This window comes from Schistocerca piceifrons, chromosome 2 (assembly GCF_021461385.2).
Source record: "Schistocerca piceifrons isolate TAMUIC-IGC-003096 chromosome 2, iqSchPice1.1, whole genome shotgun sequence".
In the NCBI taxonomy this organism is placed as follows: Eukaryota; Metazoa; Arthropoda; class Insecta; order Orthoptera; family Acrididae; genus Schistocerca; species Schistocerca piceifrons.
The window spans coordinates 380,103,476-380,130,352 of record NC_060139.1 but is presented as its reverse complement, the minus strand read 5'-3'; the positions used below and the strand labels follow the sequence as shown (position 1 = coordinate 380,130,352).

The 26,877-nt window shown below is 43.8% G+C and overlaps 2 protein-coding genes across 2 annotated transcripts in view; both read left to right on the top strand.

Annotated features, from left to right (window-relative positions):
• LOC124775413 (agrin-like) overlaps positions 1 to 357 on the top strand; it is a 328,642-nt gene extending 328,285 nt beyond the window's left edge. Inside the window, exon 6 of the mRNA XM_047250246.1 lies at positions 251 to 357. Within this exon, the coding sequence (XP_047106202.1) occupies positions 251 to 357 (107 nt within the window). The remainder of the gene's footprint in view (positions 1 to 250) is intronic.
• A 7,203-nt stretch (positions 358 to 7,560) lies between these two features.
• Positions 7,561 to 26,877, top strand: part of LOC124775412 (agrin-like) — a 187,581-nt gene continuing 168,264 nt past the window's right edge. The window contains exons 1-2 of the mRNA XM_047250245.1: positions 7,561 to 7,570; positions 19,347 to 19,595. Coding sequence (XP_047106201.1) covers positions 7,561 to 7,570; positions 19,347 to 19,595 — 259 coding nt within the window. The remainder of the gene's footprint in view (positions 7,571 to 19,346; positions 19,596 to 26,877) is intronic.

Here is a 26,877-nt window from a genome sequence, read left to right as displayed (position 1 = left end):
ATATCATAGTGTCTCCTTTCCTCGTAGCGCCCTGCGACCACCGACTCCAGAGTTGTCCAAGACATGTGTGTCATGTGTGTTCCGTGCAGCGTTCTTCCACGGTTCCGGTAGTCTGGCCTACGTGCAACAGACCACGCAACCAGAGGATCCGGTACACTCCACACTTGTGGAGGCCTAAACGGTCTTTTACGCTGCCCAGCAACGATTTCATTTTGACGAATGAGTAGAATATTCATCTCAGCCCTTACAGTTACGAAGTGTGACAGACACTGCTCATCAGAGTGCCAGTGTATGGATGAAGTACCTCCAGCCTGCCGGCATAAGCCCATCTGTACCCCTGATGATAACTCGGTCTGATACCATCTGCAACAAACGTACACCAGCTAATTGTAAAATGTGTCCTACAAGAAACTGAAGCCGTTTTGAGTACCAAAGCTGAACTCACGCCCTATTAGATGGATCGACGTTATACAGGATGAGTGACGTAAGAAGTAATATCCATTTTATTTCCTTCAGGGTTCTAGATATCGAAACGAGGTTTCCCGCAATTGACAGTATGGCGAGGGGCACGTAACATTTTGTGTGGATAATGCTCCGAACTGTGGTATCAACTGAGATACTGAAACAAGTTTGGCTTTTTAATGGAACCATGTACGAGGGTTGGAACTTAAGTAGTGGCAACTATTTATTCACAACCGATACAAAAGAGTTATATGTTTGCACCTGTTACTGTCCTTCAGAGTAGTCACCAGCGTTGTGTAGAACCCGTTGCTAGCGATGTGGAAGGTGTAGTATACCGTTAGCAGAACCTGTTCCGTTGATGGTGCGAATGGAGACGTCTACTGCCTGTCGAATCTCTGGAACAGTTCTGAAGCGAATGCCACAAAGTGGTTCCTTCATCTTCGGAATCAAATCAAAGTCACAAGGACTTCAAGTCCGGCAAGTATGGTGGACAGTACAGTACTTCCCAGTCCCATCGACCGAACAGAGCAGCCACAGCTTGCGCTGTATGCGCCCGCGCATTGTCGTGCAAAATGATTGGTGGGTTGCGCAGTAAGTGTCGCCGCTTCTTTCGCAAAGCTGGTCGCAGGTGATGCTCCAAAAACGAGCACTAATACTGTGCATTGACGGTGTGCCGTGGAGGAACTAATGCGTAGGGATAACACTATCACAGTCATAACCGAGAATCACCATAACTTAAGACCGCTCCATTCACACCATCAACAGAACACAGGCTCTGCTAAGGGTATACTACGCCTTTCACATCGCTGGGAACGGTTTCTACACAACGCTGGTGACTACTTTCAAGGACAGTAACAGGTGCAAACACGTAACTCTTTTGTATCGGTTGCGAATAAATAGTTGCCACTATTTAAGTTCCAACCCTCGTACTTTCCATTACTGCATTCAATAGCCGTTGGAAAGACAATTGCAGTGATATAGCGCTTGTCAGTATTGACGTTGAAACCTTTTGCAAAATCGTCCGAGAAATGCATTGAAATTGGAAAGCGATGCGACCACAGTAGGCTATTATGGTGTAAACACCACCAAGTAGAGCTCTCATGGCAGGCTCCGTCGTTATATGTAGCAAGATTGGCTTACGCTACCAAGACAAGCATCACTTCCTACACGACATCGACACAGGGTTGTCTGTGATTTTTGTATGTGGAACTACAGCATGTGCTATCTTCTCGAGCATGAGATGGGGCTTAGGAAAACTATTTGAAATGTGCGTACGTTTCCAGGTGGTTGTGGAAACAACCACAGTTTCGTCAGGTAGTTCAAAAATGTTTCAAACGGCTCTGAGCACTATGGGACTTAACTTCTGAGGTCATCAGTCCCCTAGAACTTAGAACTACTTAAACCTAACTAACCTAAAGGACATCACACACATCCATGCTCGAGGCAGGATTCGAACCTGCGACAGTAGCGGTCGCGCGGTTCCAGATTGTAGCGCCTAGAACCGTTCGGCCACACCGGCCGGCGTCAGGTAGTTTTCCATTAACATTTCGATAGCATTTGCCTGACATTCGCCGTGTAAAAGAAGTATGTCTGACTTCTCCTCATTGGTGTACAACTCCGCATGCAAGAAATCCTGAAGCAGAAATGACTGGCCGATAGACAACACAGTTCCTGCTACTTCTGCGGTGCCGACAAGCAAACAGTCTAACGGCTCCATAAATCGATAGGCTGGCATCATCTGTTTACTACGCAATAGCCAATTTCGGCCGACTTGTTTTTCAGCTTCAGAGAACTTCTCGGATTCTTTTGCGAAGAAATTCAACTTCAAAATTAACAACCATTATATCGCTGTAATAATCTTTTCAGGTGTTTTCGGAACCGTTAAAAAAAAGCATAGCCTACTTTTAAAAGTCATACTTGCTTCAATATCTAGAGCGGTAGAGAAGTTGAGATTCTACATTATATACTAAAGTACGTGCCCCTTAGCTACTATAATTTGCCGAAAACCTCGTTTCGATATCTAGAACCGTTTACGAAACAAAAGGGGTTTTACGTTTTGCGTGACACACCCAGTATAGAAGTACATCATTGTATATTACGACATAGATTCTCAAAACAGAAATGTCGAAACCATATAATTTGGCTTTTTTAACAAATAAAAAGGATTAAAAGAAGTTTTCAAAACGGAAAATTGTCAAAAGCTGCTAATCGCTAACAGGAAAATATCGTGTGACGTAACGAGTAACAGTTGTTAAATGGTATAGTTTAGTGTTGCTCACTTCATCGGTGAAATGCTCCCTAGTAGTTCAAATGGTTCAAATGGCTCTGAGCACTATGGGACTTAACATCTATGGTCATCAGTCCCCTAGAACTTAGAACTACTTAAACCTAACTAACCTAAGGACAGCAGACAACACCCAGTCATCACGAGGCAGAGAAAATCCCTGACCCCCTAGTAGTCCCACGTTCCTCCAGTTAAGTTTTATCATAGATGGATTCTTCTCGGGAATGGGCCAAGTGACATGTTCATTTCGGTCCCGTAAGTTTCTTGCTGTTCATCTGTCGTAGAGAGGACAAGTACGGAAGTCATCGGAACGTCGCTCCGAAATGAACATATTACTCGGCTGATTTCCCGGGACGAATCCGTCAATGCCTGCAGTCGCATAATGTTTCGTCGCGGCCTCTTCTAATGCAGTCTATCAAACGAAGAGCGATTGTCTCTCATCAAATGTTTAAGCTTATGAATAGTCCAGAACGATGTCAACAAGTTGAATAGTAAATGCAGTATAGGCTATGAGCAGTGGAGGCTTGTACAGTTAGCTTATACTCCTTCTAGAGCTTTGGAAAGTTCTGCATTCCTCGCTGTATCAGCTCCATACCCATTAAAACGATATTTTCTTTATGACGTCGGAAATGAGCACTAACCTAAGCTTGTTACAGTACAGTCCAGACGCTTCTAGAATGAAAAAAAACAACAATTACGAAACAAAAATCATTACCATAAGAAGAAAGGCAATTCAGTCACAAAAAACTGTATAAAGATGTAATACATTAACAAGAGAAATCCAGAGGGACAGAAAACTCTTGCCCCTTTCGTCAGCTCTCATCCGGTTTTGTAAAAGTATTTCATAGCACTGTAATTAGATAACAGCAGGTCAACGCGTTTTATATTTCAAAGAGATGCTATCTCTTTGAAACCCGTCCTTTTTAATATACGACAGCCTTTGTGTGACAAAGACCAAAATATTAGAAATGAAAACCTCTCTCTCAAAATATGAAATAAATTTAAATTAAAGCATTCTTTTTACTTTTCCTACAATAAGGAACCAAGAAGCTTCAACACTTGGTTTTAGTGATGGTTCAGTTGAACATTGCTCTTCAATAAAAATATGTAATTTTGCGTTAATCATTATACGAGTACCTCCAAAAGGTTAATGATGCCGATCACGAAAAATTTGCGTTCCATATTTTGATTATAAATAACTTTTTAAAAAGTAAAAATATTCTATCGACTATATAGGGATGAATATTCCCTGACACATTACACACACGATTTTCTTTGTACGTCTGGTCTGAAGTTGAAACTATTTTGGATTTCTGGGCAGCTCGAACGCTGCATTTTCGTCACGAAGAACACGTGGACCGCCGCAAATCTTCCGAGTTCTTCACTCTTTTTTCCAAATCAGCACCATTAGTCACGACTCTTTAGGCGCACGGATTCAGAAAGTGTCATTTACGTGTTCACATTTCGGCGTTTTAAGCAGTTTGTTCACTCGATTATCAGTAAAGCATACAATATGAATAAAGATGTACAGGCGCTGCAGTGAAAGAAGGTGATTCAATTTCTGGGACCAGAGAAATGAATACTTCATTATTTCCCTGATTCTGGAATATTTTATTTTTAGCAAAGTTACCTCTGACGCTAATACGAAGGAAAAAAAAACAGTTCCCGAGTTTTGTTCTTCTTGTATTTCACAAAACTTTACTGTGGTCCGTAGACATTTCCTCCCTCTGCAACAACCCAAATGCAGCCAAGAAAAGCAGGCAACATGTTGATGCTGAGATTCAGTTAGATCTACATTTCAAATTAAAAATGTGTACTCTTTTGTAATTAAATGAAAATTAGGATTGAGATTTCGTAATTCCACATAAGTATCAAATGAAAATGTCAGAAAAATAATAATTAACTTTCGTAGCTGAAAACTTGCTTACAGGCGACGATATTTCCTTGTACAGGCTGGTCAGAAAAAGTATGAAAATCTTGTAAGGGTGTTGCAGGGTAAGCTGTACTGAAAAATAATTGTTAAAAAATCCGATACGTAGCACCGTTTCCAAGTTAATTAGAACTGAAGCGGCCCCTCCAGATTCGACGTCTTCGGTATGGTTTCCTAAAGCTGAGAGCGGTACAAAACGTGGAAATGTGGTGGTAGTAAGGGTCGAACCAGAGCCAAAGGCAGAGAAGTTTCGTGGCTATCATCTTCGCTATGAGAATTGTTAACATTAATTGCATCTGGCAGGCCGTTCGAAACGGCCTGATTGGCTAACCATTTACATCTGCTTACTGAATTCATCCTTTGGTCTCCTTTTTAATCCTCCTTCTCCCCTTCCCAGTTCCCTTCATTACCAAATTGGCAATTATTTGAGTATTTCCGATCAACCGACCCTTCAACCGATCCCTCTTTTAGTCACGTTATGCCATAAATGTCTTTTTTTCCAGGTTCCATCCACTACCTCATTAATTACTTGATTTGCCCATTTAATCTTCTGCTTTTAACCATTCTGCTTCCAACAATTTCCTCTTTTCATGAATGGATTTGTTGCTATTAACAGTCTATATTTTATAATCCTCTCTATTTCAGCCATCATCAGTTACAAGAATGAGATTTTCACTCTGCAGCGGAGTGTGCGCTGACATGAAACTTCCTGGCAGATTAAAACTGTGTGCCCGACCGAGACTCGAACTCGGGTCCCGAGTTCGAGTCTCGGTCGGGCACACAGTTTTAATCTGCCAGGAAGTTTCATCATCAGTTAGTTTGGCGCCCAAATAGAAAAACTCATCTACTGCTTTTGGTATCTCATTTCCTAATATAATTCCTTCAGCAGCGCCAGATTTAATTCGACTTCATTCCATTACCACAACAACCGATCTGACTGAGGTGTAATGTCCAAGCACAAATAAGGAGATTAAAAAATAGCGTTGTACGTCTACATAAACTTTTATTTCGAGAGAAATCATCTGATTCTCTTTGATTGCTATCAACCATCCGTAACATCAGGTTTGAGTCACTGAGCGAACATTTTGCCGGCAGAAACACGTGTAAGTAACTGGAATCGGTGCTAGAACACCATTTTCACAATGTTCATATGCTGGACGGTTTGGACTGCAGCTCGAATAAATCCATTAAAACCACACCACTTTATGTCTTTGGGCCTTTGTCGAAACTTTTTGCATAGTACTTTTTATATCATCATCATATAGCGAGTGATGCTTACTGTTATGGTCGCTTCTCGCTCTCCGTTTTCCACAAGTTTTTATTCAGCCAGTCTCCTTCCTAGAGGCCTCTGTCCGCCATTACCTGATAGGCACTTAAAAGCCTTCCATGAGCGTGGCGGGTGTCCGCTCTTCATCTTCCTTCTGGGTTCCAAATTTGTTTTGGCTACCTGCCGTCATCTATTCTCTCTACATGTCCGAGCCAAAACAGCTGTTTTGTTTCTGCTACATATATCATCTTTCTGGGTGCAATAATCTCTCTTACTGTATTGTCCTTCACGCCCAGATTCTCCAAAAGTACGCTTCGGGTACCAGTAACACCTCCCTCTCTCTCTGTCTCTCTCTCTCTCTCTCTCTCCTTCTCTCTCTCTCTCTCTCTCTCTCTCTCTCTCTTAGTTCATTGTCTCTGCGTCATATACAGCAATACCCTCAACAATTAATTTTGTAGATGGCTTGCTTAGTCCTTTTTGTTATATTTATATTCTAGAGAAAAGAGTTGAGATGTCTTATTGCTCTTTTCCCTTGGCCTATTTAGTTATTTACGTAACCTGTGCTTCAGGCAATGGATGGAAGCGATACTCACTATCATATCCTATGGCTTTTATCAGTTAAATATCTGCTGTTAAATACTAATTTCTATGCATGTTAATTGTCAGTCCCCATTATTCGTGTTGTTAGTACAGTCTTCGCAGTATCGTCCTTTCCTCCGGTTATTATACTGATCATCAGCAAAGAGAACGGTACACAAAGATTTTTTCTGTGGTTATTTCCATTCCGCAATACTTTTTCTCCATCTCTTAAGGAATCCTCTAAACAGATTTGAAATTTGCTTGGCGCCATAGAGCATCCTTGTTGAAGTTCTCTGGAGACTATAAATGACTGTGAAACTATGTTTGCCGGCCGGTGTGGCCGAGCGGTTCTAGGCGCTTCAGTCTGGAACCGCGCGACCGCTGCGGTCGCAGGTTCGAATTCTGCTTCTGGCATGGATGTGTGTGACGTCCTTAAGTTAGTTAGGTTTAAGTAGTTCTAAGTTCTAGGGGACTGATGACCTCAGATGTTAAGTCCCATAGCGCTCAGAGCCATTTGAACCATTTTTGAAACTATGTTTCCACCGTTAACCGAACTAGCACAGAGTGCACAAAATTTTGTATAGCTTTAAAATACGTCGCCGATACGACGCTATTTATCATGATGACTGATAACCTATTTCGCAGAAGAACAGTGTCATAGGCTTTCTGCAATCCACAAGGGCTAAAAGAGTCTCTAGCACTGAGCCGATTGACCCTTGTTTCTCTACGAGATTCTGTAAAATAACTATCCCATCTAAGCATGAACACCGCAATCTAAATCCGTTCTTCTCTTCTGAATCATGTATTTGCATCTTTACCCTGATGAAAAGAACTAATTGCAGCTTACTTCCTTTCACCTGGAACTTAAACTCCTCTTAAGCATTTGTTGTCGATTTTAACCAAGATTTCATATAGCACCACTGGTTCTGCATCTACGATACTTTGGACCTGGACTTTGACAGTCTTCGCGTATTGCACATTTTAAGCCACTCATAAGGTGTCACAGGTGGGATGTTCTCCACTCTCCAGTCTTCATGCATGGTGGGATGTAAGAAACAAACTCTGTCTTCGGTAAATAATGTATAATAATGCGTCATCTATCCTTCAGTGCTTGTTACACTAATCCCAGTTGTCCTCTTATTGTCTTGAAGACCTTCTACGGTTTCTCTGCATGGGCATTTACCATGTGCTATGTCTTCTCTAGCTTTAAATCATGCCTCGTTCCTGTCTTTACTTACAACCTACTGGGCCTCTTTCCTCTTTGCCTGGTAACAGAAAGACGTTCTTTGGATTTCATGCTTTTTTGGTGAAACCTATAAACCAAACCCCCTGACGCTGTCGACCATAGAGGACATGTGGCTGCCGAGGACAACTGCTTTAATTCTCCGCCTAAGGTCCCTGTGAACGCCACCTAGTTATCACACCAGCACGCGACGTGGTCAAAATTAGCAGCCTAAATTTCTCTCCAAGTACAGTGGTTTGTTTCGCTGGAACCTGATACCTCACCAACAATGTGTTAGGTCCGGTACCATGAAGTCTGAATGCAGACAGTACCACGCGTCCGACAGGGTTATGTATCAGCTGCTAAATTTCATTCATTGTATGTCAATGATGTGAGATCAGTTCTGTCCTATTGTTAAGTACGACAAGCGTGCTGATAACCTCCAGTTACATCTAAAATCATGAAGACAGTTGTCGAGAATTTCGATGCTGACATACGTGCACATTCAAAATGGGCTCAGAATATAGGGCCAAATTTCAATACATCCAAAATCCGAGAGGTCCCGGTTGCTCATAGTAGACACATTATCACGAAATACCGGGAATCCTTACCATCTTTAATACTAAATGGGTCATATATCAGTTTCTCTCCCTCGGAAAACAGTCTAGCGGTAACAGCAGATGAAGAGCTGAACTGGACTGAGCACACAGATGCAATGTACAAAAAGGCATCAGCAAATCTCAATGCCTTAAAAAAAACATGAAACGTTCTTCCCTTTTGAAATGAAAAAGGAAGTTAAACAAGTACTTACACTTACACTGTTGATAACAACGATGTTATCCTGCAATGTCTTCCTGAGGAACCCTCATGATGCCTAAAACTGTCGATGAATGCCAACATTTGATATATGTGTGACGTTCGACTCGACTCATTGATCATATTTCAGCATCTTATGCACAGTTATCCTGCCTATGTGCAGACAAGCACAAAGATTTCTTTCTCCCCTACCGCCTTGTCAGTGTACACTGTTCCCCATGTACACGGTGTTCTATTTATCTCTAGACATTGAAATATCTCGAAAACTACACATCGGATCCAAACAACTGATAGTTAAAATTTGTTCGGTTCGAAGGGGGACATCTAGTCATACCAAACTCAACTGCCCACCCCATCCCATTTCAAAGGGCGGGGGCGGGGGGTGGGGGGGGGGGGCGGGGGGATGGGGCGGAGGAGGTCATCTTTAAATCTTAAATGAGAGCTCCCATTTTTATTGCAGATTCGGATTATACGGGAAAAAATACATAAATTTGGTTTGAAACATTTTTTTTTTCCTTTCGCGACAGATGGCGCTGTAATTGGAAAAAATCAAAATGGTCAGAAAATCACATGTTTCAAAATTCTATCGAATGACACTTGAACTAACCCACCACCTCCACGCTGCGAGGGTTGGACAGACAATTATTTCATAACTTTTACTGGGAAACCCCATTCTCAACGTTGTATTCCTCCAGCGGGACTGCTCGATGCGCCACTGTGACCGTGTAGCGATCTACGATTTACCGCAGCAGGCAGTGCAGTCCCACAGAAAGTTAGAAACAATTGTCTGTCCTACCCTCGCATTGTGCAGGTGGGAGGTTAATTCAAGTGTCAGTGGACTGCAATTTGAAGCAGAAGATTTTCTACCCACCTTGTTTTTTCCGATTGCAGCGCCATCTTTCGCGTAACAAAAAAAAAATATTTCAGACGAAACATTTATTTTTTTCCGTAGAACCCGAATCTTTAATAAAAATGGGGTTCCCACTTCAGATTTAAAAGTCTCGCCCCCCCCCCCCCCCCACACACACACACACACACACTGGGTGGGGTGTGGGGTTGAGTTTGGTATCATGGGATGTCTCTCTCCTAGAGTAACAAATTTTAACTATAATTTTTTTGGATCCAATGTCATGTTTTCGAGATATTTCAATGTCTTCAGTTAAACGGCACGCACCGTATGTCTCTTTGATCTCAATGCTCTTGTCTGAACCACACAGGAGAAACACTGTTTCCCATCCGAGAAGAACCCTTTCTGTCCCACTCCATCACTCTGCCTCTTTCCTGAAGTTCTGTTTCAGTAGCAGGAATCTGACTCTGGAACAACTTCCCTCATTATACCAAAGAACTGAATAACAACTCCAGCTTCAAAAGACAGTTAATAAGATATTTACTAAAGCAACAATAATGCTGTCATTGTTTCTGCACGTACTCGCTACCTCTGAACAACTAAGTATCCTTCTTCTCAACAAGATGTTCTTCATTTTCAGAGCTCTCAGCTGCTGCAGTCTATCTGAATTTCTTGTTCCAGTCTATCTAAATTTCCTCCCCTTGTAACTCGCTATTTCATAAAATAACACTTTTGCACTCTCCCTACGGACATTTTGCGTTTGCCGCTATCATATCGTGTGACGAAAAAAGTGAACCGGCCAGAAGACATGCTCGTATGTTAACGTAACTTCATACACGTACGCAGTATCGGCGGGTATCTAAATGACTAAGGGTGGAAATTCTCTCTGACAGACAGAACAACCTCCAGAGTTCACTAGTGTTGTTCGTGTTTAGTGTTGTTACCAGGCCTGGTAGGGAACCTAAGGGGGCAAGAACAGCGTCAGATGTTGAGTGACAACTGAAGGACAGAGAAATGCGGCGTACTCGTGTGGGACAGCGTTATCAGCACCAGCAAAATTTAAAAAGGGTCTCATTGTGCGTCTCCATTCGTGCGACTGGTCGAATCGTGCAATATTCAGACTTGTGGGGCACTTTCATGAGACAGTGGTCCGATGTTGGACTGCATGGGAACGTGGGGGCAGGCATAGTCGTTGTTAAGGTTACGGTTGTTCACGTCTCATCACAGCAAGGGAGTATGGCTGCACTGTGCAGCAAGCATATAGCAACCCCTTCACATCAGTGCCTGTAATACGAAAACAGGTGAAGGACTTCCTGCAACATTTCGTGTCATCTTAGACAGTTTGTTGGAGACCAGCAGCAGCCAAGCTAGGGAATCATCGTCTCATGCGTAGGCTGATTTTAGCATCACAACACAAACGGCTGGTGGGGTGGTGCCGCCACCGGGAACCATGTACTGCTGAAAAATGGCGTCGCATCTTGTTCAGCAATAAATCATGATTCTGTACTACCCCGGATGCCGCGTGGGATTAGCCCAGCGGTCTAAGGCGCTGCAGTCATGGACTGTGCGGCTGATCCCGGCGGAGGTTCGAGTCCTCCCTCGGGCATTGGCGTGTGTGTTTGTCCTTAGGACAATTTAGGTTAAGTAGTGTGTAATCTTAGGGACTGATGACCTTAGCAGTTAAGTCCCATAAGATTTCACACACATTTGAACATTTTTGAACTACCCCGGATGTCCATCGTCGGCGAGTATGGCGGCGGCCTGGTGAGAGGACCAATTCATGCAGTTTTTTAAAGAGGCACAGTAATGTCACTCCTGGCGTTGTGGAGTGGGGAGCAATCAGGTCTGACGTCAGGTCACGTCTAGTAGTGACTGAGGGAACTCTGACGACACAATTGTATTCACATTCACGTATCTCCAGCACCCTCGAGTGTTACATGTCATGCGACAGCGTCCTGGTGCTATTTTTCAATAGGGCAACGCTCGTGCACACGTGGCATGCTTCTCTGTGAACTATACGAGCACTGTTGAAGTACTGCTGTGGCCAGTAAGATACCCAGATCTGTCTGCGGTGCAATATGCGTGGGTCCAGCTAGGCTGTCAACTCTGTCATAGTGTCTATGCAGGATTTCAAGGACCAGTTCTAACAAATGTGAACCAGCTCGGCTCTGAATAGGATAAAACACCCTTCTGACCCCTTCCCAACGGAATTAGTGCATGCAACGTCATACTGATAAGTGGGTTCATACTGCTGTTCTTTGGAAATTTGACCCAATTTTGTAATGACTGGAATAACATTACGTACCATTTCATCCCATGATTTTTCATTTCGTTTCCTCCTCCTCTTCAGGATGCTTCACATTTTGTAAGGCAGTGTACTGTTATTCTTATTAGCTGTCACTCAAGGCTATGCTCGCATATCGGCAGCTTTGTTAAGATGAATGATGGTAAGTAAATAAGCTGTTGTACAGGCAATAATGTCAGCTGCTCTCACGTATCTGACTGTTCGGGTAAGCGTAGCACGATGCAGGTCCCACCTCCCTCCCCTCCCCCCCCCCCCCTCCATCCCACCACTAGATGTGGCACGCATAGAGTGTTGCTGCCGACCGATACATGCGGATGGATATGAGCAGCTGTGCGCATCTACGCATTGTGTTATTTAAGTAGCGATACATATTACAGTGTGTACATTAGAAATTTAATAATTTTTGACGTAGTTTATATTTACTGATGATAAAATGTGTTCCATTCACTTCTTCACACTTTTAAGGGTGGACTTTTTTTTCTTTTTTTTACTTTTTAAAATACCTGTGTTCGCCCTCAGCATTCAAGCTACCTCCACACCAAATTTCATCAAAGTCGATTCAGCGATTTAGTCGTGACAAGGCAACAGACGAATACGCTTTCACATTTATAAAACTTCATGTTACGATATCTTTTCTCCTGTGATCAGACTTCGATAAAATGAGGCCTATAAGTTCATCTGTTGCCCCAAACTACGCTCACTTTACCTGTCAAAACCCCATGAAAAATCGGCTGCAAATTTTGGAGTTCAGCGTGTTCAGACAGACAATTAGACAGACACGAAGGTTTTAGATGAAATTTAATTCATAATATATTTTTTATTTATGATCGGGTCCAGATTAAATAACGCCTGTACGTTACCTCAAGCTACGCTCAGCTTACCTGTAACCGTAAAAGCGTATTGTCTCACAGTTCTTTTGAACGCCCTAATCTCAAAAACTGCTTAACGAATCTTCTTGGTGTTTTCACAGGTGACATGAGCATGGTTGGGGGCAAAATATATGCTTTATTTCATCAAAATCGGATCACGGACAAAACAAGACATGGTAATTTTAAGTTTTATCTAAAACCGTCTGTCCGTCTGTTTGAACACGGTAATCTCCAAAACTACTTGACAAAATTTCGTGTGGGCTTCAGAGGTATCTTGGGCACAGTTTGGAAGAACGTATAGGCTTAATTCATCAAAATCGGTACACAAGGAAAAAAGATTCAAATTTCATCTAAAACTGTAGTGTCTGTCTGGTTGTCTGTTTGTACACGCTAATCCCCGAAACTACCATAGAAATTTTCATGGGGTAATAGAGTATAGATAGAGATAATTATTATTATTACTATTATTGTTATTATTATTAGTGGTAGCAGGAACAGCAGTAGTAGTAGTACTGTTAACATTAACGTTATTTGTTTGTAGACAGTGGTATTACATTATCTTCATATATTATAAAATCTGTTACACTGATCAGCCAGACATTATGACCGCCGACATATTATCGATATAAACACATCTAGGTGGTAGCAGCGTCACCTGGGGAGGAATGACTGCTAGTAAGGCGCACGCAGGATGCATTCAGTATCAGTGAGCGTGCCGTCCGTGTGCAGAATGGGGAAGGCGCCCGATCTATCTGAGTTTGACCGAGGGCTAACTGTGGTGGCCCGGAGGCTCAGCATGAGCATTTCGGAAACTGTACAACTTGTGGTGAGTGTTTTCAAAAAGGTGGCAGAACCAAGGTAGAACCACGTCCAGGGATGGCGGCATTACGGATGTCACACGTCGTAAGCTGCGCAGACTGTTAAAACAGGACAAGCGGCGAACTGTGGTTGAACTAACATAAGACTTTAATGTTCGGCAGTGTACAAGTGTGTCTGAACACACAGTGCACCGAATACTCCTACGGATGATCCTCCGCAGCCGATGACCCATGCATGCGCCAGTGTTAACACCACGACATCAGCGACTAAGACTTAAATGGGCATGTGGCCTTCGGTACTGGACGTTGGCGCAGTGGCAGAGCGTTGCATGGTCTGATGAGTCTCGATGCCTTCTTCATCATGCCGATGGGAGGGCGCGAATACATCGTGTTCCAGGGGAACAGCTCCTTGACACCTGTACTGTAGGAAGGAGACAAGCTGGCTGCGGCTCCTTTATGGTCTGGGGAGTATTCACGTTGGCATACATTGGTCCAATAGAACTCGTGCAACGCACCATACTGGGCCAAGGAGTATCGTACACTGGTCGCAGACCATGTGCACCTTTTCCTGACGATTATGTTTCCCGACGGCAGTGGCATTTCTCAACAACGTAATGCGTCATGTCACAAGGCCAGGAGTGTGATGGAGCGGTTCATGGAGCACAGTGCCGAGTTGCAGATGATGTGCTCGCCTCCCAACTCACCAGATCTGAATCCGATCGAACACATCTGTGATGGAATTGAACGTGGTGTCAGTCATCACCCCCTCCCCGGAATTTATGGGAATTGCGTCACTTGTGTGTGCATATTAGGACTGTTGATATTTTTAAAACCATGACGAATTCGATATATCGTAATTTAAAATGTGTTACTATCTGTCCTCGATAAATCGAATGAAAGAATCGATATACAGGGTGTTTATAAATCAATATCGGGGTTTTAACGCTTTGTAATATATATTATATTAAACTTACAATTATAAATGATATGTCCAATGAAAGAGCAACTCAAACACTTTTACCAAGAACCTTATAAATGTTCAATGTGAGCACCACTTGTCACACGGTACACATAAAGTCTATAGCCGTATTCTTCCCAAACGTTGGTGTGTCTTCAGTGATTGTAGCAACAGCTGCTTCAATCCGGTTTCTTAATTCAGAGAGGTCTGCTGGTAGCGGAGGCACGTACACACGATCCTTGATGAAGCCCCAAAGGAAGAAATCGCATGGCTTTAGGTGGGGTGAACGTGGAGGCCATGCAAAACAAGAGCTGTCATTGGGCCCCTTGCCGCCTATCCAGCGCTTGGGTACAGACTTGATGTGTGCCGTGTGACAAATGGTGCTCAAATTTAAGATTTATAAGGTTCTTGGTAAAAGTGTTTGAGTTGCTCTTTCATTTGACATATCATTTATAACTGTAAGTTTAATGTATAAACACCCTGTACAGTGTGGGACATATGGGGGCATAAAAATATCGGCTGCACATTGTAAATATGGTGCTGGTTTTAAAGTTGCATATTTAAGTATTGATTTTTTATTAGATATTCCGTAGGCTAACAAAGTAGCAGTCTGCCTATCTTCCTTAGAATAAGAATTGAAAGAAAAATACTTAACTTGAAAATTTGTAAGTTAACTGTTGGACTTTGAGCAATTGAAACGCTTGTATTAGCCGGCCGAAGTGGCCGCGCGGTTCTCGCGCTGCAGTCTGGAACCACGAGACCGCTACGGTCGCAGGTTCGAATCCTGCCTCGGGCATGGATGTGTGTGATGTCCTTAGGTTAGTTAGGTTTAACTAGTTCTAAGTTCTAGGGGACTAATGACCTCAGCAGTTGAGTCCCATAGTGCTCAGAGCCAAACGCTTGTATTACAATACTTTATTGGTCGAATCTTATGTTCTTAATTAACAACTGTGTACTGTAACCTCTCCACTGAAATTTTAAAGACAGAAATAATAAATGAATGGGAGCGAAACGTAACCTCCCTAGCAATTAAATTTAATGACAATAAAAATGAGAATCGCAATCTGACTCAAATATAAATTCCTCACAAAAAATTAAAGTCTATTCAGTGATAAGAAATCTCAGTGACAATGAAAATTCAATTACACCGAAATATCGGTCTTTGGCCCTGTGCAAAACAGAATTAAACTCTTACCTCATTGTAACTGCTAGTCAAATTTCTGCTCTTATTCTTGCGCACAGCTTGGAGGAACTGCATTGCAAATAATAATATTCCCTTTTTTTTCGTGATTTAACTGAAATTTTTCTTTAACGGAAGTGGAATGAAATGGGAAGTGCAATTAAATAAATTTTGTTTTGTAAAAACTGCTTTGGAATAAAAATTATTATTGGGGCACTTGTTAGAAAATTAATTACAGTAAATAAACTTTACATTATCTGATGATTACCTTAATTAATAATATACCTCATTCAGCCTCTTGACCAGAATGCCGACCGCCTACATCACACAACCGCACTGGGCTGCTACCACTGACCGACCGCCCTGCATGACGACTACTAGCGTACTCGACGCAACTGAATAGAGCTACTGCTCGCAACGACTACTGACAGAGAACTGCTCGTAACACTCGCGCGGTCAAGCGCATACTCTCTGGTCAGAGACGCTGCAATGCCTCGCCATCGCTGCTACGTTACATACGTGTTTCAGTACATGGTGGATTATCATGCAATATTTCATTCCAGTTGACGTCTCATACCTTATTTTCTTATTTTGTCACTGGCTTCATGTTGAAATAATTTTTTTTGATGTAGAAAACAGCGAGCTGAAGCTAAACGTTGCAGTTTCTGTTGGTGGCGCCGAGCTCCAATTACCTCAGAGTTCCCTCTCACACTTCTCCACAAGGCCGCAAAGACCAATCTTGTCATTTAGAGTTTTGTTCCTCATTTTCAGCAACTGTTTTTGAAGAACGCCGATGTGAAGAAATAGCACACTACCTACGTTAAAAATTGTTTTTCAATGCAACTGGCGTGCTATTTCTTCACATGTTGTTGTTCCAGTCACACCTACACCCACTCAGAGCAGACGGGCTTCCTCTTTTGTGCCACCTATACTTGCTTGACACAGTCAAAGAGAAAGGCTGGACGTTATTAAAGCTCAAAATGTAGTTAGGCCCTCCCGCACAGTGAAAGTTAAATTATGTTCTACTATAATTTCAGGAGAACAATTCAAATATTTACCGAAAACCGTGAAAAAAGTCTAATATAAAATGAAAATATCGGCATTGAATAAAGCCATTTCGATATCGACATATCGATATATCTGGGAAGAAACTGTTGCCGATATTTATGGATATTTTCTGGGGGAGATATCGATACACCGATATTTTATCAACATATCTAGTACAGATGTAATGCCAACTTCACCCAGCGACCTAACACGACCTTATTGCTGCCATGCCATGAAGCGTCGCCGCTGTTATCCGAGCCAAATGCAGACACACCGAGTATTACGTAATTGGTCATAATGTTCAGGCTGATCGGTGTATATCAATACGATTTTATACATATTTTATCACATTAAATTCATTGTTATCTGTTAAGTAACAACAATGTAAAGAAATACTATATGTATGAAAAGCTAATCTGATGTCAGATAGAAACTAAAGGCCCTAATTTCACAAGTTAAAATAAATAAATAACATAAGTACACTGTAAACAACAGCAGTCTTACCATAGAAACATAAGGTGCGCTGGACGCCACCTTTGCTTCTGATGCCTCCTCATTGAGAACGACGTACTGGTTCTCTCCGCTAATAAGACTTCGATCGATATGTGCGGATACTGAGTATGCATGTGTTTTGATTTCTCGAATAATGCCCAGAGAAACAGCGAGTGTGACGTAGAGTAAGTTGTGGTCGAGGCCCACGAGAAAGACATGCCGCGGCGCGTACGTCACGATAGTAGTCCTGAACTCGCTCGCTCGCTCAGCTCAGCAGACAAATTGCGTTTCTAAACCTTTTAACGCGCAGCTGGGCGTGTAAGTACTAACGAGAATTGCATCTTCCACTGGAATCTGCTATTATGAAGTCCTACTGATTAACAGTACTACAGCAAAATTTAATTTAAGATCAATTCTCGATATAAATGGTATGACGGCTTGTTTACAGCAGTACTCATTACATGCTGGAAGTGGTGCCTTACGCAAATGATAATCATTTTAGCATGATTTTATTTTATTGTACACCAGTGCAGCCGTAACAGATTATAAGTAGGCCCATGGACTTCCCATCATTATAGGACTAATAACAGTAAGATTCCATAATAGCGGATTGCAGTAAAAGATTCAGTTTTCGTTTGGACGGACACGCCTAGTTACATCTACATCTACATTTATACTCCGCAAGGTTCCCAACGCTGTGTGGCGGAGGGCACTTTACATGCCACTATAATTACCTCCCTTTCCTGTTCCAGTCGCGTATGGTTCGCGGGAAGAACGACTACCGGAAAGCCTCCGTGCGCGCTCGAATCTCTCTAATTTTACATTCGTGATCTCCTCGGGAGGTATAAGTAGGGGGAAGCAATATATTCGATACCTCATCCAGAAACGCACCCTCTCGAAACCTGGACAGCAAGCTACACCGCGATGCAGAGCGCCTCTCTTGCAGAATCTGCCACTTGAGTTTGCTAAAAATCTCCGTAACGTTATCACGCTTACCAAATAACCCTGTGACGAAACGCGCCGCTCTTCTTTGGATCTCCTCTATCTCCTCTGTCAACCCGACCTGGTACGGATCCCACACTGATGAGCAATACTCTAGTACAGGTCGAACGAGTGGTTTGTAAGCCACCTCCTTTGTTGATGGACTACATTTTCTAAGGACTCTCCCAATGAATCTTAACCTGGCACCCGCCTTACCTACAATTAATTTTATATGATCGTTCCACTTCAAATCGTTCCGTACGCATACTCCCAAATATTTTACAGAAGTAACTGCTACCAGTGTTTGTTCCGCTATCATATAATCATACAATTAAGGATCCTTCTTTCTATATATTCGCAATACATTACATTTGTCTATGTTAAGGGTCAATTGCCACTCCCTGCAGCAAGTGCCTATCCGTTGCAGATTTTGCTGCATTTCGCTGCAATTTTCTAATGCTACAACTTCTCTGTATACTCCGCGAAAAGCCGCATGGAACTTCCGACACTATTTACTAGGTCATTTATATATGTTGTGAAAAGCAGTGGTCCCATAACACTCCCCTGTGGCACGCCAGAGGTTACTTTAACGTCTGTAGACGTCTCCCCATTGATAACAACATGCTGTGTTCTGTTTTCTAAAAACTCTTCAATCTAGCCACACAGCTGGTCTGATATTCCGTAGGCTCTTACTTTCTTTATCACGCGACAGTGCGGAACTGTATCGAACGCCTTCCGGAAGTCAAGGAAAATGGCATCTACCTAGGAGCCTGTATCTAATATTTTCTGGGTCTCATGAACAAATAAAGCGAGTTGGGTCTCACACGATCTCTGTTCCCGGAATCCATATTGATTCCTACAGAGTAGATTCTGGGTTTCCATAAACGACATGATAAGCGAGCAAAAAACATGTTCTAAAATTCTACAACAGATCGATGTCAGAGATATAGGCCTATAGTTTTGCGCATCTGCTCGACGACCCTTCTTGGAAACTGGAAGTAGCTGTGCTCTTTTCCAACCATTTGGAACCTTCCGTTCCTCTAGAGACTTGCGGTACATGGGTGTTAGAAGGGGGGCAAGTTCTTTCACGTACTCTGTGTAGAATCGAATTGGTATCCCGTCAGATCCAGTGGACGAGTTAGCAGGTGTAGAAACGTAGTTTGTCTGCTGATTTGAGCGAGCGAGCGAAGGACTACCTTCGTGACGTACGCGCCGCCGCCTGTCTTTCTCGTAGGCCTCGCTTGTGGTGGACGACAGGCAATGATGTCACTCGTTGTACGTACTGCTAGGGACGTCGACGGAGGCGACGGGGCCGCCGGACCCCTGCTCGTCGCTGTCGTGCGGCGAGGGCGAGGAGTGCGTGGTGTCTGGGGAGGGCGCGGCGTCGTGCCGCTGCCGCGAGAGCACGTGTTCGCCCGAGCTGGCGCCCGTCTGCGCCTCGGACGGCAAGACGTACTCCAACGAGTGCGCGCTGCGGCGCGAGGCCTGCCGCACGCACCGCGCCGTGCGCCTGCTGCACCACGGCGCCTGCAACCTCGGTACGTCTGCCAGCCTACCAGGCTCGCAATATGCCTAGCAGCGGTCGCCTCTTGTCTCATCTGCGGCTTGCGTTTGAGTAAATAACTGCCAGGTCCTCAACGCCTGTACTAGAATGTCTTATAACGTCGTCAGTAAAAGCGGTAAGGAAATAAAAAAATTCATCGTCATCATCGTCATCGGGGGTTAAAATAATCTTTCGCTTGAAACTTCCTAGCAGATTAAAACTGTGTGCCAGACCGAGACTCGAACTCGGGACCTTTGCCTTTCGAGGGCAAGTGCTCTACCACCTTTCTTTTTTTTTTTTTTTTTTTTTCCAAGACATCCTGTTCAAGTTCGGTGGTTGATACTTCCACTCAGTTTTTTATTACAGAGGCCAACCGGCTCTCTGACCGAACACGCTGAGCTACCGTGCCGGCATCATCTGAGCTCCCCAAGAACGACTCGCGCCCAGTCCTCACAGCTTTACTTCTGCCAGTCTCCTACCTGCCAAACTTAACAGAAGCTCTCTGCGATCCTTCGAGTCTCGGTCCAGCACACAGTTTTAATCTGTCAGGAAGTTTCATATCAGCGCACACTCCACTGCATAGTGAAAATCTCATTCTGCAAACATCCCCTAGGCTGTGGCCCAGCCAGGTCTCCGCAATATCCTTCCTTTAGGGAGCGCTAGTTCTGCAAGTTTCGCAGAAGAGCTTCTGTAAAATTTGGAAGGTAGGAGACGAGGTACTGGCAGAATTGAAGCTGTGGTGAGGGGTCGTGAGTCGTGCTTGGGTAGCTCGGACCGTAGAGCACTTGCCCGCGGAAAGCAAAGGTCCCGAGTTCGAGTCTCGGTCCGGCACACAGTTTAACCTGTCAGGAAGTTTCATATCAGCGAACACTCCTCTGCAGAGCGAAATTCTCATTCTTGTAATCTCTCGTGTGTTCTGCCAAATATTTGTCTGCCCTTCTCTTCTTTGACTGACCGCACTTCCTCCTTTCTTATTGGTTAAATGTTTGAGTGGAGCGGAAAGAAGACTTTCTAGAAATTACACGATGAATTTTTAGACGAATTTGCGTAGCCAGACAAAGAGAGAGAAAGGTACAATTCACTAGGGTGAGAACTAGTTTTAAAAAAGAAAGATTTAATTGTTTTAAAGTAACAAGGTAATTAAGAAAATTTGATTACTTATTTGAGGGGAAATTTTGCCCAAATTTTTGTAGCCGAACGAATAGTAGTAAACTGACATATCAGGTATCAAATTCGCCACCATGATATCTACAGTACTTCCACAAAAAATATTTAATTCCTTGAAAGTAACTTGGGTAATTAGGAAGAACGTAATTAGTCTGTTTCCCGCGTCGGAGGTTCGAGTCCTCCCTCGGGCATGGGTGTGTCTGTTGTCCTTAGCGTAAGTTAGTTTAAGTTAGAGTAAGTAGTGTGTAAGGTTAGGGACCGATGACCTCAGTAGTTTGATCCCATAAGACCTTACCACAAATTTCCAAATTTAATTAGTCTGTTGAGAGAAAATTACAGGGTGGATTTTTGTCCGAATTTCCATAGCCAAATGAAGAGTGGAAAATGGACAAATGATGTGACACACTGACCAACGTGAGATCTAGTTTTGCACAAAAAACTTTTAATTGATGGGAAGCAATTAGGATAATTAAGGAAAACTTAGTGGTTTGAGGGAAAATTCTAGCGAGATTTGTCATAGCAAAACGAAAAGTGGAAAATAGAGGAATGGGTTGTCAAAGTGAGCAGCGCGCGATCTAGTATTGCTAAAAAAGTTTAATTACTTGAACTTAATTAAATTAAGAAAAACTTACTTCGTGATGTGAGACAAAATCAAAATATTTTACGAACAACTGCTGCTTGCTATGTGAATGAAGAGTCAAAAATTATCGAATCAGAGCATAAATAGAAACTTATATAACTTCTCTTGATCTATATACTTTTAATAATAATAATTAACTACCGATTGATACTTAATACATTGCACACACCAAAAGAAGTTTTGCATCACCTCGGTTCCGAGAGTTCCGGAACCTGCACAGTTAATTCGAACAGAGATCACCATAAACATCATTTCCACCCCTTTTATTGCTCATGAAAACCACACATTGCATGTTGTACCACCATACAGCGAGACCTTCAGAGGTGGTGGTCCAGGCGTTGATGCATGCCTGTATTCGTCGTGGCATACTATTCACAAGTTCATGAAGGCACTGTAGGTCCAGAATGTCCCGCTCCTCAACGGCGATTCGGCATAGATCCCTCAAAGTGGTTGGTGGGTCGCGTCGTCCATAAACAGCCCTTTTCAGTCTATCCCAGGCATGTTCGATAGGGTTCATGTCTGGAGAACATGCTGGCCACTCTAGTCGAGCGATGTCATTATCCTGAAGGAAGTCATTCAGAAGATGTGCATGATGGAGCGGAAATTGTCGTCCATGAAGACGAATGCTTCGCCAATATGCTGTAGATATGGTTGCACTATCGGTCGGAGGCTGGCATTGACGTATCGTACAGCCGCTACGGTGCCTTCCATGACCACCAGCGGCGTACGTCGGCCCCACATAATGCCACCCCAAAACAACAGGGAACCTCCACCTTTCTGCACTCGCTGGACATTGTGTCTAAGGCGTTCAGCCTGACCGGGTTGCTTCCAAACAGGTCTCCGATGATTGTCTGGTTGAAGGCATATGCGACACGTCGGTGAAGAGAACGTGATGCCAATCCTGAGCGGTACGTTCGGCATGTTGTTGGGCCCATCTATACCGCGGTGCGTGGTGTCCTGGTTGCAAAGATGGACCTCGCCATGGACGTCGGGAGTGAAGTTGCGAATAGACTGTATATTTCGCACAGTTTGAATCGTAACATGACGTTCTGTGGCTACACGAAAAGCATTATTCAACATGGTGGCGTTACTGTCAGGTTCCTCCGAGCCATAATCCGTAGGTAGCGTTCATCCACTGCAACAGTAGCCCTTGGGCCGCCTGAGCGAGGCATGTCATTGACAGTTCCTGTCCCTCTGTATCTTCTCCATGTCCGAACAACATCATTTTGGTTCACTCCAAGACGCCTGGACACTTCCCTTGTTGAGAGCCCTTCCTTGCACAAAGTAACAATGCGGGCGCGATCGAACCGCGGTACTTACCGTCTAGGCATGGTTGAACTGCAGACAACACGAGCCGTGTACCTCCTTCCTGGTGGAATGACTGGAACTGATCGGCTGTCGGATCCCCTCCGTCTAACAGGCGCTCATGAGTGATTGGTTACATCTTTGGCTGGTTTAGTGAGATCTCTGAAGAGTCAAAGGGACTGCGTCTGTGATACAGTATCCACTGCCAACGTCTATCTTCAGGAGTTTTGTGAACTGGGGTGATGCAAAACTTTTTTGATGTGTGTATATCTCATGTTTTTTCAACAAAAAATTAAAGAAAGCTGAAGAATACAGGAAAATGTTTTTTTGTAAATTGTTTACCTAAAAGTAAGAAATGAAATAATGAGAGAAACATTTGGCATGCTTTTAAATTATGCTTGAGTAGCGTTCAGAAAATGAGGTGCCGACTGATGGTTTAAAATTCGATGTCTGAGTCAGAATCTTAGAATATTAAAGAGTGCTGGTTGAATTTCACTTTGTGGTCTCCTTACATCACTGAGATATGAGCATCCCTCGAGGTCTCAAGCTTCATTCAAAGGCGTGTCAGATGTATCTATTTTATTTCTGTTGCTAATTGAGGACGGTGTGTTAAACAACATTGCATGAGTATTTACGTCATTTCCAGACTAATAATTGGAGCTATTAAAAATCGTATGTTTTTAGATTGGGTGGAACCTTGAAGTAGATGTGGAAAGAGCATGCCATTAATGCTTATTTTCCCCTGGATAGCAGGTCAATTGTTGTGGTATGGATGCATGGAAGCAAAACGATTACTCTATACTGACAGGCGTAGTTGACTTAGTTGTGCAGTTCCGACCGTGCAGCAAACATCAGGTCGTACAGTTTGTGACATGTTCGAGAAAAGACTGTTCAACATAGAAAAATACAACCAACACACTTATGTGTGTACATATTAAGGTACCACATATAAAAATAAACGCAACTATACCCGTTACATCCTTTATATACTATTGGCCTTGATAATTGCAACATCATAAAGCATGCATGTAGCAAACGTCAAATTCGCATGATGTGCACAACGTGTTTGCTTAGGCAATTAGTTAGCACTGAATCGCAACCGCAAAACATGGGTAGCAATATTGATGTCTATAATCTGCATATAAGGAAAGATGACACAGCGGATTTCTCTTTTATAAATCATATTTCAGTGCTGGTGGTTTGTGAGAAGATTTTGTTGTGCCTCATGTAAGAAGGTGTCCGAAGTCGACGGTGGCAGGATCGTGGCCTGTCGAAACAGTAGTTTATCGTTATTTTATACTGCTGCTCGCTTTGATCGACGTACGAGAGCTGCCATACGATTATGGAATCTATGGATTCAAGACGGCCATACCCAACGGTATACAGGATGTCAGTGGCCACAAGCGACTAGCGCCCAAGAGGACAGGCATATTATTCGGGCGGCCTGTGAGATTGTACAGGCACGCTACGTATTGGGTGATTATAAGTGCAGCTACTTACGGAGGTGGTCCGCAGCTCGTGGTCTTACGGTAGCGTTCCCGTATGGGACGACATCATCATCATCATCATCACTTACGGAGGTCCAATGTGGGCTGTAATCATCGTACGGCAGCGAAACTTGGTACATATGCTAACGCGTAAATAAGGAAGAGATTTACGCTGGAGAGAAAATTAGTTCCAATTGTGGCCACCAAATCAGGCGCTGTACACTATTCATATGACGGTATGTCATCCACACTCTTTTGACAATCCATTACACAAGTGAACAGTATCGAGGTGAGAGGTCGTGAGCTGTTACCGCAACTGTTGTAAGTGAACGAGAGTAATTACAGTGCTGAATTATGGGATTACTGTAGACTGAAAGATCTGACGAGAGGTCCGATGTCATTAAAGGCTTTAAAGAAGACGATAATGAAATTCTGAAACACCGGAGAGCTTGCTGTGGCACCTGGAAGAGGAAGGTATCTTGAAGTTACTGACAAGGTTGCTGTTGCTGTAACTGACCATGCACCTGTGTAGTGCTAGTGCTCGCGCAGTATCACGAGAATTGTCCATCCCGTGGTCAGCAGAACGGAAGTTTATGCGAGGTGTTTAACGCTGGTACCCATACCTGACGCAGACAGTGCAGCAAGTGAAGCCTCATGAACAATGGCAACGTTCTCAGTTTGCTCTTCTGTTTCTGGCACGGATCGGAGATGCCATGTGGCCGGCAATATTCCACGGAGTGTCGAGGCACATTTTACACTACAGGGTGCACCGAATACGCAGAACTGCCGAATTTAGGGTACTGTTAAAGCGCTTATAGTGCACGCAGAGTCACTGCATTCGCCGTATGTGATTGTGCGGTGTGGATTCATAAGCTCCTCTATTCTCGATCCGTTCTTCTTTAAAGAGAATACGCCCAGATGGCCTGTTAGGTGTTTCGTGACTTCTTCACGTAGTGGAGACCTCCTTGTACAGCATGATATTCCTGCTATGGAACAGCGCAATTGTGTGGAAACGACTACTTTCATGCAAGATGAGGCAACACCACATGTCGCTTACCCAGTTAATATCTGCTTAAAGCAATCTTCCACGAACGTGTGATTTCCAGAAGTTTTCCGAATGGATGCCCTGGAAGATCATCTGATCTGAATTCATATGACTTTGACTGTGGTCAAATCTAAAAGAATGCGTTTACCACCCTAACTCATTCAGTTTCAACTTGATCCGAAGGCCAGTCTAGAGGAACATGCTGCCCTCGTTTCATTGGAACTGCTGCGAGTGGCTGTCGATAACGTCGTTTCACGGATGCAGCATCTCGTTGACGTCTCTCCTACTCATACTGAACAAGTTGTGTAAGCAGTCTTTAATAATAAAATCAACATTATGCCATTGTCACTTCTTTGACCTTTCCGCCCAAGACCCGTTCCTAATCTACACTCATGCCCATAAATTAAGGATAATGCTGACACATGCTGAAACAACGCTCTGGTGGGCGGTCTGCGGGTTTAAATCACCCGGGGGTATGGCCATACGGTGCATCTGACCTGCGGTCGTCACACGGTGGCGCTGGCAGCAGTCCACATACGCAGAGGTGTGTTGGTGCAGGTCAGAGTACGGTGCAGCGAGTAAGTGTGCAGATGTTTTCAGACGTGTTAATGGTGAATGTATGCTGAAAATAGCTCAAAGAACACACATTGATGACGTTATGAGGGGTAGAATACTAGGGCGACTGGAGGCTGATCAAAGACAGCAGGTCGTAGGACGGGCCCTCCGTGTCCCAGAAAGTGTGATCTCAAGATTATGGCAACGATTCCAGCAGACAGGAAACGTGTTCAGGCGCTACAGTACGGGACGTCCACAGTGTACATCACCACAATAAGACCGATATCATCATCAGTGCCCGCAGACGGCCACGGAGTACTGCAGGTAGCCTTGCTCAGGATCTTACTGTAGCCACTGGAACAGTTGTCACCAGACACACAGTCTACAGACGACTGAACAGACAGGGTTTATTCGTCCGGAGACATGCAAGGTGCTTTCCACTGACCCTTGGTCACAAGGGAGCCCGTAAAGCTTGGTGTTATTGGAACAGGGGTCCCAGGTTATGTTCACGGACGAGTCCAGGTATAGTCTGAACAGTGATTCTCGCCGGGTTTTCATCTGGCGTGAACCAGGAACTGATACCAACCCCTTAATGTGCGTGAAAGGGACCTGTATGGAGGTTGTGGTTTGATGGTGTGGGGTGGGATTATGAATAGTGCACGTACGCCTCTGCGTGTCTTTGACAGAGGAACTGTAACAGGTCAGGTGTATCGGGTCGTCATTTTGCACCCGTATACCCGCCTTTTCAGGGGTGCAGTGGGTCCCGCCTTCCTCCTGATGGATGATAACTCACGGCCCCACCGAGCTGCCATCGTGGAGGAGTACCTTGAAACAGAAGATATCAGGCAAATGGAGTGGCCTGCGTGTTCTCCAGACATAAACCCCATCGAGAACGTCTGAGATGCTCTCGGTCGACGTATCGCTACACGTCTTCACACCCCTAGGACTCTTCAGGAGCTCCGACAGGCACTGGAGCGAGAATGGGAGGCTATACCCCAGCAGCTGCTCGATCACCTGACCCAGAGTATCCCAAACCGTTGTGCGGCCTGTGTAAGTGTACATGGTGATCATAACCCAT